The sequence below is a fragment of the Mauremys mutica genome, chromosome 19 (genome assembly GCF_020497125.1).
Source record: "Mauremys mutica isolate MM-2020 ecotype Southern chromosome 19, ASM2049712v1, whole genome shotgun sequence".
In the NCBI taxonomy this organism is placed as follows: Eukaryota; Metazoa; Chordata; order Testudines; family Geoemydidae; genus Mauremys; species Mauremys mutica.
This window is the reverse complement of record NC_059090.1, coordinates 14,258,005-14,270,923: the sequence shown is the minus strand read 5'-3', so window position 1 is coordinate 14,270,923 and position 12,919 is coordinate 14,258,005. Positions and strand designations below refer to the sequence as shown.

The 12,919-nt window shown below is 43.7% G+C and overlaps 2 protein-coding genes across 2 annotated transcripts; both read left to right on the top strand.

The window, feature by feature from the left end:
* The first annotated feature begins 1,940 nt into the window (after positions 1 to 1,940).
* NUPR2 (nuclear protein 2, transcriptional regulator) lies at positions 1,941 to 4,466 on the top strand. Its single transcript, XM_044993252.1, has 2 exons — positions 1,941 to 2,362; positions 3,038 to 4,466. Exons 1-2 carry the CDS (start codon positions 1,964 to 1,966, stop codon positions 3,044 to 3,046), a joined length of 408 nt encoding a protein of 135 aa, XP_044849187.1. The 5' UTR covers positions 1,941 to 1,963; the 3' UTR covers positions 3,047 to 4,466.
* Positions 4,467 to 6,359: 1,893 nt separating this feature from the next.
* Positions 6,360 to 10,062, top strand: CHCHD2 (coiled-coil-helix-coiled-coil-helix domain containing 2). Its single transcript, XM_044993258.1, has 4 exons — positions 6,360 to 6,524; positions 7,538 to 7,784; positions 8,965 to 9,121; positions 9,692 to 10,062. Exons 1-4 carry the CDS (start codon positions 6,475 to 6,477, stop codon positions 9,700 to 9,702), a joined length of 465 nt encoding a protein of 154 aa, XP_044849193.1. The 5' UTR covers positions 6,360 to 6,474; the 3' UTR covers positions 9,703 to 10,062.
* The last annotated feature ends 2,857 nt before the right edge of the window (positions 10,063 to 12,919 follow it).

Here is a 12,919-nt window from a genome sequence, read left to right as displayed (position 1 = left end):
GATCATGCAGAGAGAGTATCACTAGTCAGAGAACAGCAACATCATACATAACAATGCTGAAATAATTTTCTAGCAGTATTTAATATAATTCTAGTCTTTTGCACATCCCTTACATAGCAGCAAACAACTGAGGAAAAGGAACGACAAATTTTCTCTTCTGGTAATTATTCCTCCTTGGACTTGAGCATTAAGTTATAATGTTGCATGGTAGAAATCATATTAAATATATGAACTTCTGAATGCTTGCGTACAATACAAATAAGAGATATACCTGCCTGCAATGGGAAATAAAGCAGCTTGAGATTTTGCTTTTGGCTGATTCCCTCTGCCACTTGGAAAAACAAAACAAAACAAAAACACAACAACTACTCACAAACACAGGGCCCAATCCCAGGTTCATTGACTTCAACAGGAGTCCTTCTATTTACTTCAGTGGATATTAGCTCAGGCCCCTAATTGGGAAAAAAAACTTTGCTACATTAACTGAATAAGTAGGGATCAGGAAATAAGAGGGATAAATTTATCCATGGTGTGCATATACGTAGGTTGTTGTAAGCTCTTTGGGGCAAGGACTATCTTTGCATCATATATTTGTAACGTAGCTGTGGATCTTCTATTACACATGTAAACAACTAATCCTTTTTAAAATCTGAATAGGCTTGCTATCTTGTGGCAGCAATATCCACAGGTTAATTGTGCTGTCTAAACAAGTATTTCCTTTAATCAATTTTAGGTATATTGCCTTTCACTTTGTCAGGGACTCTAACCCCGACAGCGAAGTTCGTTGTCTGACCGCAGAGAGACAGGCAACACCAGCAAGGTCCGATCAAAAGCTCTTTATTGACAAGTGCACGCGTCAACAGAGAGCAGCTCGCCTCCGAAGAGAACCAGCCCCCCCTTTACAGCTTAGTATTAGCCTATATAGACAGTTTTATTACGTCATAGATCATTCACTTGAGCTACCCACCCCCTTTGTCTAACAACTAGAAATTAGACACCTTTTAATATATACGCATGCCTAGTCTCTACAATATTGAATTGTTAATATCTTAACAAGCGCCAAAAGTTAGGAATGTAAGGGAGTTAAAGTTAGAGTCAGAACTGTGGGATAGTGTTTCTTATCAGTTCTTCAAACACTGTTTCTAACATAACACAGCTGGTACCAGCCCCTCACTTATCTCACTCTTTCCCAGGGCTTTGTGAGACAATGCTGCTTCTCAGTATTTTTCCACTCTGGGATTACCCAGAAACCTAAGTTAGCCTGACTTCAGTCAGGTTGGCATAACTGGTTTTGTGCTACATCTTTATTCAGGCCTAACAACTTTAATGTGTATTAAGTATCTAATAGAAGTGCCCGATTTTCTAATGCCTTTCATTATTCTTTTTACATCTATCATGTCACCGCTCTGTACTAAAAAGTCCTAATCCTTTTAATCACTCTTATTTTTTGCCACCTCCTCTGAACCTCTTCTTTTTCTAACATATCCCAATCCCATGGTGGAGTTGTAGTGATCCTATGTGCCAAAAAGGATGTACATTCGGCAAGAGAAAGCAAGGGTCCCCTTTGTATATAGGCTTGGGGGGGAGGAGCCCCCCCTTTTCTAGATAGACGAGTGCTCCCTTTGTATATAGAAGTGGGGTGCAGGGGACCACCCCTTGCAGATATAGATTTGTGGGCAGGAGACACCCCCTTTGGGTATGACTCTGCTGTACAGGACACACCCCCACTTTGTATATAGACTTGGGGGCAGGACCAATCCCCTCGTGTATATATCTGGGGCAAGGGACACATGCCCCCTCCGCGCGTAGGCCTGAGAAGTGAGAGGGGGAACCTTTGGCTTAGGCCTCTGTTGCCATAGCAACCGTACAAGCCCAAGGGCCGGTAACCTGCGACATGCTCTGTGACGCAACAGGAGGGGTGGGGTTTGTGGTGAGTTAGAGCCCGCCCTCCGCGGCGGAGCCAATGGGAAGGCGGAGCGGAGTGTCCTCTCCCCCAGGTGGGCGGGACAGCGCTCCGACAGAGCCGGGCTCGGCAGGCATGCGAGAGCCAGGGGCGCGGGAGGAGAGAGCGGGCCTGGGCGCCGCGAGGCCGCGGAAGGCAGCGCCCCCTGGGGCGGAGGAGGCCGAGGCCCGCTACGATCCGTACGAGTGGTACAACGTGCGGGAGTGGAGCGGGCCGCGGGGCCCGGGCTCCGGCGGGAAGGGCCGCAGCCGCCGGGAGAGGGAGCTGCGCACCAACCGCCACCTCCCCGCCGGCCACGAGAGGAAGATCGCCCAAAAGCTGCGCAACAGCCAGGCCAAGCGGCGCCGCCGGGAGCAGCGCGGGCCTCGCTCCACCCGGGCCGGGAGGCGCAGCGCCAGGGCGAGTTACGCGTTAGGCCCTCGGGGGGGGGGGGGCGGGGAGGGGGTGCGTGTGCCCCTTCTCCACCCTTCCCAAGGCCCCGGCCTTCCCAGGGGGGTGACCCGAGCGCCTTACACCGCCCCCCACCCCGAAACCCCCTTGCAGCCACGCAGATCCATACACTAGTTCTTCTGCCATACCCCCCCCCCGCAAACCCAACTCGCTGTTGTGGGGGCGAGCCCCAAACCAGTGGTATCCCCTCCAAAAGCAACCCAAGGTCCATAATGTTCCTTCTCACGGTACTCAGCTTCCTGAGATGGGGACTTTTTGTTCTGTTGGTACAGCACCTAGCACAGAGGAGACCAGGTCCAATGACTAGGACCCTTAGGCTATGTAATAATACAAATAAATAATAATGAGCGTTAAGACTAACTGCAGTGATAAAACTTCATCGCCTCTCTATCTGCTGCTCTTTCCCCTTCCTACTTCGAAGAATCAGCACCTGCAGCCCAAGGAGCTGCCTGATCTTGCTGAATTTAAGGCCCTGACCACTGTAAATATTCTTCGGGAGGATGGTTTTGTGCTGCTTACAAAGGAAGAGGGTTGGCTTAACTCATGTTTAAATGAAACAGTGAAATGTCACACAGTAGCTGATCATGTAACTAAAAGAGAATGTTTTGTGTCCATTTCTTGCAGGCTGAATAGCAGACCGGATGTTAAACTTCTTCCCGCATTCCAACTGCTGTTCCCCTTAGAAAAAGGGAGCCCTGTTCAGGAATGCTATGCAATGGGATCTCCTTAACCTCACCTGCTGCACTGCTTAAATACCATGTCTTGCAGGACAAATAAGTGACACCTTTTTCAATAAGACCAAGGTCCTTGCAACTTTTTTTGCCTCATCTTGTGTTATTTTATATAATGACAACAGTATGCTAAGAACTTTACAGACAAATATGAAGCCAGGGTTTGGGTCTTGGAGACTTTACATTTGAAGGCACTACAAGCATATCTTTTAGTATGGATGCTTGTGCCCAGGTGAAGCTTTATCAAAGTCAGGGTTCCTTGCTAGTAGATCCTGCTGCAGGGTCCATAGATGCATGTTTTAAGTAGTCTTGTTGAACTCAATGAGCTTACTCAGGTGTGTAAAAATTTGCAAGATTGGGGCCTTAAATCTCTGGGTTGTTGATTAAGGCCTTGATTTTACATGTGCAGGTGGATCTCTTGTACTCACAAAGAACCCAGTTGAAGCTGGTGAATGAGAGTCGTTGTGGGTACTGGGATCCAACTGCACGTGTGAGTTTGGAAGATCTGGGCTTAAGTGATAGAGTTGTGATTTTCAAAGCAGAATAAATTAGGGAGATTTTGGGCATCTTTAAAAATCCCAGCCAGAATGTTGAAAAGGACACCATTACATGAAATCAAAGGGGTTGTTTTGTTTTTTTAAGGGGGATTAAAGTAGTTTCAAATTTTTTTTTTTTAAATTTTCACTATTTTCAAAAATATCTGTCCCTTATTGCTGTTTGAAAGACCCATACGAATAGGGGAAGCTGACTACGGCCCCTATCGTGCACATGCTTAATTTTACTGACATGAGCAGTCCCATTGTGTACTATAATAAGGGCTACTGCTGTGCTTAAAGTTACACACGTGCAATTACAGTAGCAGCAAGGGGCTCTCATCAGGATCAGAACTCTATTATGCTAGATGCTTCACAACTGTAACAGGCATTGTAGATATGGTTCTTGCTCCAAAGAACAGGCACATGAGTAGTCTCACAGTGATTTACGTAGGCATGTAAAACTGTGAGCATAGATGTTCGCAGGATCTAGGACCTAAAATACAGGGGCAACTACATATTAAGTGGGATCAAAACCACAAAATAAACTGAAATATACGTTCTCATCAAGTTCTGTTGATCTTAAGTGTTGTAACAACAGTAAATTAACACACTCTTCTCTAATTTGTATTAAGTATATCCCTTTTAGCTGTCCTGTTAGGGCAATGTTGGTGTTTTTCTTTGTTTTTAAATGACTGGTTATGTATATTGGCATTGGGCTGTACGTAGTACCTTTTTATGTACTGGTTAATTGTAAATAAAATTTCTAATAAATGAAAGCTGTATGAATATATGTAAATAAAGATATTGGCTTTTTTTTTTTAAAAGAGTGGCTTTTATTGTCCATAAAATCACATAAGTAATCTGATTTTGATCATGGCAATTTTTGGGAGTTGGGTTCTATCAGTTCCCCTGCTGCTCTTAAGATTGGTTTTTTTTTTTAAGACTTTAAATGAGCTGTGTGTGGGTAGACAGCTGTTCCTGCACACAACTCTGTGTGGAATCATGGTCATAGTTTTTCTGATCAATACTCGTTTTTTTACTTTCTAGACCAGGGGTAGGCAACCTATGGCACACATGCCGAAGGCGACACGCAAGCTGATTTTCAATGGCACTCATACTGCCCGGGTCCTGGACAGCGGTCTAGGGGGCTCTACATTTTAATTTAATTTACTTTTAAATGAAGCTTCTTAAACATTTTAAAAACCTTATTTACTTTACATACAACAATATTTTAATTATATATTATAGACTTATAGAAAGAGACCTTCTAAAAACGTTAAAATGTATTACTGGCATGCGAAACATTAAATCAGAGTGAATAAATGAAGACTTGGCACACCACTTCTGAAAGGTTGCCGACCCCTGTTCTAGACAGTTATCTAATAAGATGATAGGTCCCTTCTGTATGTGAAAATGACACAATTATGCTTTTTTGGGGAACTGGAAGTTAAATAGGGATTAAACAGAAAATGTTAATCGGGGCAGTGAGATATGAAATAAAGGTAAAGGGGGGAGATGTCTGCCACTCTTTCTGATTGTTTATTACCACAGTGCTATAAAGTTGGAATTGATACATGCTCTAGAGAACAAGTGCAATTATTAATAGATCAAAATTAAAAGGTGGCAATAAATTTAAATGAACAGTATAATTTCTCACACATGCTAGACCAATCACAGTTTAAAAGAGAAAAACATTTAGGACTTTAGCTGAACAGCTGTGAACAGGTGTTGTATTACAGGGTGCTTTGTGCGAGAATCTGTACCCAAATAAGTTTTAGGAAGTAATATTTGTATAGTACTAACATGTTTCAGACATACGAAAAAATCTTTCACGTTCATTAAACTTGGCTTAATTCAATATATAATAACTCATTTAAACACAGATTATATACACAACAGCATTCACAAGACTATGTAATTTGATTGTAGATGGCTCTATTCTGTAAGACTTTCTTACCAAATGCATTTATTGGCTCTGTAGTCACTTTGCTAATTGGTTTCCTCTGAATATTCGTTATTTTTCATTCTGTTGGCTTGAATTTTGAACAGTAGTGCTGGTGAGGGACATTAACATGAGATGCTTTTACTATTATAAATTCACATTTCTATTTGGACAGCACTTAGAGGTCTCCATCAGGAGTGGGGCCCCATTATGGTTGCTATACAAACAGATACATTAAGTTCTTTATCATTCTTCGACCATTTAAAACTGACCATTTATAACTAAGATTTCACCCCGTAAATGTTAAGATCAACTCCACAGGGACAGTGACCACGTGTTGGTCACAGGTTCTGATTGTCCCAGGAGTTGCACTTGACTTCCCAATACTGCAGCCACTTCATTGACATCCATCAGCCTAGAGATAGGGTCTTAACCAAGGACGTGGGGCCGCCCTAGAACATCCTTTCTCCACCCAGCAGGGCTTCTGTGGGGATACAGGATTGCTCTTCAGATCCCAGCAGAGCCTCCTCACCCAGCCTGGCTGGGAGAGGGCAGGTGGATGGGGACACTAGCAGAGTCTCTCCCATCCATGGCAGGGGCTGGAGACTGGGCCAGAGGAGCCTTAACAAGAGGCAGCACAGAAGTCTCGCTGTCGCTCAACATTGGCCCCGCCCTCTATGCCGGGCGCGCGCGTGACATCATCAGGGCGCGCCGCTGCTGGAAACCCGGTGACCTTCAAGGGGACGGAAGCGGAAGCGGCGGATCGGCTCAGTCAGGCTCGCGGCCTTCGCAGGGAAAGGAGGGTGCAGCAGCCACCGCCGCACGTCCCGGCCGTTAGCGAGTCCGCCCGCCATGCCGAGAGGCAGCAGGAGCCGCACGTCCCGCATGGCGCCCCCGGCCCGGTGAGCGGCACCGGGGAGGCGGGGGGTGGTCCCGTAAATCTCACCTTGTCTCCACAGGCCTGTCGGGGCAGCAGCCCCGCCCCCACCGTCACACTCAGTTACGGCCCTTGCCGGGATCCGGGGGCTCTCACGCGCCGCCCCACGCGGGCGTGGTGCGCGCAGGGCAGCGGGAGCTCGGGCGGAGCGGCGGGTGGGTGTCCCGTGGGGCCAAGGCCCGCCGCAGAGGGCGAGCGAAGGCCTCGGTTATGTAACAGTCCCCGGCCTCTTCTCCTGCAGAGGGAGATGTTGTTGTTTATTGAGCGCTGTGGCCTTGTCGAGGCGGTAAATGTTTAACCGGCCTAGAGGGCATCCGATTTGTAACCGGGTTGGGTAGCGCCTTAACGGCCGTGAACTAAACTAGTTTTGTGGCACCTGCAGGATGGACTGGCTGTGGATTGGCCTTAGCAAAACCCCACTGGCTCTGGTTTGAAAAATCCACGACGCGTCGATTATCCCATGGGTCACACACTTTTTCTTTTCATTCGCATTATGGGCAGAGGGTCTGACTCTCACGTATCCATTTGTGAAATCTTTATGAAGGTCTCAAAAAGGGGACCTAAGCCTAATGCATGAACAACTCTGACTTGGCCTTGTCTGCACTACAGGAGGGAGATCGATCTAAGTTACACAGCTTCAGCTAGGTGACTTGTATAGCTGAAGTCAAGGTACTTAGATCTTCTGACTGCAGTGAAGACACCGCAGTAAGTCAACAGCTGATACTCTTCGGGTGACTCCGCTTGCACTTCTCATTCTGGTGGAGTACCAGAGTTGACGGGAGAGCGCTCAATCTATACTAGATGCGATAGATCACTGCCCGCCAATCAGGCAGGTAGTGCAGTCAAGCCATTAGTATTGCAAGACATGCATGTGGTATAAACATTACAGGTATTCAAAAACTCAGCTTTTAAATGGGGAGCTTTTTATAAAGGTTGGTGGGTTTTTTTTGCATTAATTGATTTTTTTTTCTAATGCAGTCATGCACCGCAAATGAGAGCTGCACCCCCACCCCCTGCAGCTCGTGCTCCAGTACCAGCACCGGCCCCTGCATCTGCAGTGGCATCTCCTGCACCAAGGCAGCCTGGTCTGATGGCGCAGATGGCTACAACAGCTGCAGGAGTAGCAGTAGGCTCAGCTGTAGGACACACGCTGGGTCATGCCATGACAGGAGGATTTGGTGGAGGAAGCAGCTCTGAAGCTGAAAGGCCTGACATTACTTACCAGGTACATGGCTTGATATTGTATATTAAGTTTGAGCTGTGTATGAAATAGGAAACTTGTAAGGCGAGCCATAGTGATGGACGGTATAGGCCTAATGACAGCTTAATGCATGGAGATGGTATATGGGGATACATGCATAATTCTATTCTAGTATATTTATCTTGCAAAGCAGTTACCACCTTACCATTTATGAAATGTACTTCCAACAAATCAAACTTCAATAGTTTAAAGGGGTAGTATCATGTAGTGGTGGGTATACTGGGTTTAGAAGTGACTGGCTCTTGCCACCCCACGCCACAACCCCTCAGAAAAAGGGTGCGTAACAGATATGCTCAGGCAAATCTAATGCCTTTATGGTTTGATTGGTAGATTAGCCATCAGAGTAATAAGATGTTACGGGTGGAAGCTTTGGGGGTATTCAAGCATTAACTGCTGTTCTAGGATTCATTAAGAGTTTGGGATGAAGGTCTGAAATATTTAGCTGTTGGATTTGTGCACAAGAGAATTTCCATATGCTGCTTTTCACTCAAGTAGAAAAAAGACTAGATTGATTAAGATGGTCAGCTAGAGGCTAGGTATAAAGCTCAGATTCTGTCAGCTGCCTTTGAACATCTTGTCTTGTTCTGCTTTTGTACCAAATTCTTAATCTTACTGAAAGAGACTGTGGAGAATTATGGATCAGCCTTCCATTAATGCCCTTTCTGATCAGTTTTCTTTAAAATGCAGACATAACTGCAATCCAAAACATTAGCTCATTTATCAACAAGTCTCCAATCATAAAGGGGACCAGGAAAATACCTTAATGTTTTACTGAATTTAAATTGACCCCTATTCACCAATGTGATGCTTGGGACTAGGCTTTTTTGGGTACTCTTGTCCCTGTGTTGGGATTTGAATCCCTTTAGGGACAGTTCTTACATTGCTGAACTCTGGATGAAATCCTAAATTCCTAAGACTGGGAAGACTCCCTTTGACTTCAGTGGGGCCAGGATATTACCTCTAGTATTTGAAAGTTGCACAGCTTCCAAGGGAGCTCCTGCTACCTTCTTCACAGGAGAAGAAATAAGCAGATATGTACCTATTATAATAGGTCCTCTTAAAGTGTGGTTCTCTGTAGCTGGAAATCTTCATCAGTGTTCATTTTTTAAAATGTGAATTTGTGCTTCTGTGGCTTCCTTTTCAGGAGCCTCAAGCAGCCCAGCCTGCATACCAGCAGCAGTCCCAGTACCCTGCCTGCCAGTATGAAATGAAGCAGTTTTTGGAGTGTGCACAGAACCAGAGTGACCTCAAACTGTGTGAGGGCTTCAGCGAGGTGTTGAAGCAATGCAGGTTTGCTAATGGTGAGTAGCTTACTTAGTTGTGTGTAGTCTGGTACAGACTTAAATCACCTAAATCAATAAGATTAATTAGATAAGGAACTGGACCTGTTCCTAGTCTCTCTATCAGAAGTGGACAAGAACCAGCATGGTACTTGGTAATATCCATTCTGGCTTGCGTGTCAGAGCCCCCTGTAGTCATTTCCAATGGAACTGAAAGAATGCACAAAAGCTTCTAATTTGTTTCTTCCTTTGCATGTCCAAGTCTGAAATTAAAGATGGACTCCAAAGGAGTGGTAACTCAAACTTGTACTAGCTATGCTAAGCTCTGTAAAGTGCATTTACAGTGCTTATCTAATGATGGGTGTTACTCTCCATCAGAGACATCTCTGCTTTTTATTGAGGAGAAATTGCCAATTGTGCAACTGTTAGTCTACGCAAGCACAGTTGGAATATGAAACCTAGTGATCCCTAATGTCAGAGGAATTAAGTCTTCCTGAATCATACAAAGCAGATTGTTCACTACCTGTGGATTAAAGATTTTCTCAGCATTAAAATTTATCTTGTCCCTAATTCTAACTGTTTAATTTACAGGTTTATCCTAATCAAATTCTACAGAATGAAGAAGCTGAAAATGAGCATTCAAAGATCTTTAAAATTGAAAGATGCTTCAGTAGTAAACTTCTAAAGTCTAAAGCGATCTGTGACATCTTGTTAGTTCATATATTCACAACTGAATGCCCAAAACTTAAACGGTCCTTTCGATTTTTCTGCCACATTGATAGACATGCTGGATTGTAACAGGATAGTTCTAAACGAGAGATCAGGGGAGGGAGTTGTATAAGATTCTGAAGATGGGCAAAATGTTTCAAGGGGCCTAATCAAAACTAGTTTTCTGCTGATTACATTGTTGCTGTTGTGTAAATGTGAGACTAAGACTAAATAAAATTATCTCAATGTTTGAAGTGTGTCTAATGAGAGCCTGTGAATTAGGGGTTATCACTTTCTGTGGGAATAAAATGAGGAAATAGATCTTTAGGGAAACACCCCTCCTATGTTAGCCTAAGGACAGTGTTTTCAGGAGAGTTTAGAGCACACACACATGCCCTATTTATGCTGATGAGCATTCTTGGAAGTCTGGTCCCTACTAAAATCCAGGACCTCTATCTCAGAAATGCTTCCAGTTCCACTCGCAGGGCCAGGTAGGCAGGCAGAGCTTCAGCCTCTCAATGCGTGGATGAGACGATGGTGTAGAGAAGAGGAGTTTAGATTTATTAGGAACTGGGGAAACTTTTGAGATGGGGGAGCCTATACAGGAAGGATGGGCTCCACCTAATCCAAAGTGGATCCAGACTGCTGGCACTTAACATTAAAAAGGTTGCAGAGCAGTTTTTAAACAGATATGGGGGAAAAGCCGATTGCTGCAGAGGAGCAAGTGGATCAGACAGAGACTTATCTTAGAGGAGAGTCTATTGATAGAGATTCTCTAGGCTTTAGTCAGGAGGAGAGGATAAAATATGGGCCAGATCAGATGAGAAACATTCACAAAGAATGTGACACATCAGAAAAGGGCAGAAAATAAACAGTGACAAGTTTTTAAAGTGCTTGTACGCAAATGCTAGAAGTCTAACACAAGGCACTCTAGTTCACCCATCTTATTAAAGGAGGATATGGATATGATTGGCATCACAGAAACCTGGTGAAGTGAGGACAATCAATGGGATACAATCATTCCGGAGTACAAAATATATCAGAAGAACAGAACAGGTCATGGGGGAGAAGTGGCACTATGTGAAAGAAAATGTAGAATCAAATGAAGTAAAAATCCACATGCTCCATAGAATCTCTATGGATAGTAATTCCATGTTCTAATAAGAATATAACAGTAGGGAATCTATTATCGACCACCTGACCAGGACAGTGATAGTAACTATGGAATGCTAAGGGAGATGAGAGGATATCAAAATAAAGAACTCAGTAATAGGGGATTTCAGTTATCCCCATATTGACTGGGTACATGTCACCTCAGGACGAAACACAGAGACAAAATTTCTTGATACTTTAAATGACTGCTTCTTGGAGCAGCTGGTACAGGAACCCACAAGGGGAGAGGCAATTCTCAATTTAGTCCTGAGTAGAATGCAGGATCTGGTCCAAGAAGTAACTATAACAGCACTGCTTGGAAATAGTGACCATAACAACAATTAACATTCCTGTGGTGGGAAGAACACCTTAACAGCCCAATACTGTGGCATTTAATTTCAGAAAGGGGAACTATGCAAAAATGAGGTTAAACAGAAATTAAAAAGGTACAGTGAGAAGAGTGAAATCCCTGCAAGCTACATGGACGCTTTTCAAAGACACCATAATAGAGGCCCAACTTAAATGTATACCCCAAAGTAAAAAACACTGAGAGCCACTGTGGCTTAGCCATGTAAAAAGCACTGAGAGAAAAAGGCATCTTTTAAAAAGTGGAAGTCAGATCCTAGTGAGTTAAATAGAAAGGAGCATAATAAACAGCCAAATTAAGTGTAAAAATGCAATAAGGAGTTTGAAAAACAACTAGCCAAAAACTCAAAAGGCAATAACAATGTTTTTTTTAAGTACATCAGAAGCAGGAGGCCTGCTAAACAACCAGTGGGGCCCCTGGACAATCGAGATACAAAAGGAGCGCTTAAAGATGATAACGTCATTGCGGAGAAACTAAATGAATTCTTTGCTTCAGTCTTCACAGCTGAGGATGTTAGGGAGATGCCCAAATCTGAGGAATCGTCACAGATTGAAGTGTCATTAGGAGGTTGTTTTGGAATTAATTGATAAGTCACCAGGACCAGATGGCATTCATCCAAGATTTCACTCAAATGTGAAATTGCGGAACTATTAACTATGGTTTGTAACCTGTCCTTTAAATCAGCTTCAGTATCCAATGACTGGAAGTTAGCTAATGTAACGCCAATATTTAAAAAGGGCTCTAGAGGTGATCCTGGCAATTACAGACCAGTAAATCTAATGTCAGTACCGGGCAAAAATTAGTCGAAACAATTGTAAAGAATAAAATTGTCAGACACACAGAAGAACATAAAAGTCAACATGGCTTCTGTAAAGGGAAATCATGTCCTACTAATCTATTAGAGTTCTTTGAAGGGGTCAAACAAACATGTGGACAAGGGGAATCCAGTGGACATTGTGTACTTAGATTTCCAGAAAGCCTTTGACAAGGTCCCTCACTAAAGACTCTTACATAAATTAAGTTGTCATAGGATAAGAGGGAAGATCCTTTCATGGATTGAGAACTGGTTAAAAGACAGGGAACAGAGGGTAGGCATAAATGGTAAATTTTCAGAATGGAGAGGGGTAGCTGGTGATGGTCTCCAAGGGTCAGTCCTCAGACCAATCCTATTCAACTTATTCATAAATGATCTGAAGAAAGGGGTAAACAGTGAGGTGGCAAAGTTTGCAGATGATACTAAACTGCCCAAGACAGTTAAGACCAAAGCAGACTATGAAGAACTTCAAAAATCTCACAAAATTAAGTGATTGGGCAACAAAATGGCAAATGAAATTTAATGTGGATAAATGTAAAGTAATGCACATTGGAAAAAATAACCCCAACTATCCATACAATATGATGGGGGCTAATTTAGCTACAACTAATCAGGAAAGATCTTGGCGTCATCATGGATCGTTCTCTGGAGACATCCACGCAGTGTGCAGCGATAGTCAAAAAAGCAAACAGGATGTTAGGAATCATTAAAAAGAGGATAGAGAATATGACTGAGAATATCTTATTGCCCTTATATAAATCTATGGTATGCCCATATC

What these genes read in the sequence shown, in the direction of transcription:
- NUPR2 (XM_044993252.1), top strand. Translation starts at nt 1,964, where the DNA reads ATGGGAAGGCGGAGCGGAGTGTCCTCTCCCCCAGGTGGGCGGGACAGC.
- CHCHD2 (XM_044993258.1), top strand. Translation starts at nt 6,475, where the DNA reads ATGCCGAGAGGCAGCAGGAGCCGCACGTCCCGCATGGCGCCCCCGGCC. An exon ending in CGCATGGCGCCCCCGGCCCG is followed by an intron (nt 6,525 to 7,537) that starts GTGAGCGGCACC and finishes TTTCTAATGCAG; the next exon opens with TCATGCACCGCAAATGAGAG. An exon ending in GGCCTGACATTACTTACCAG is followed by an intron (nt 7,785 to 8,964) that starts GTACATGGCTTG and finishes CTTCCTTTTCAG; the next exon opens with GAGCCTCAAGCAGCCCAGCC.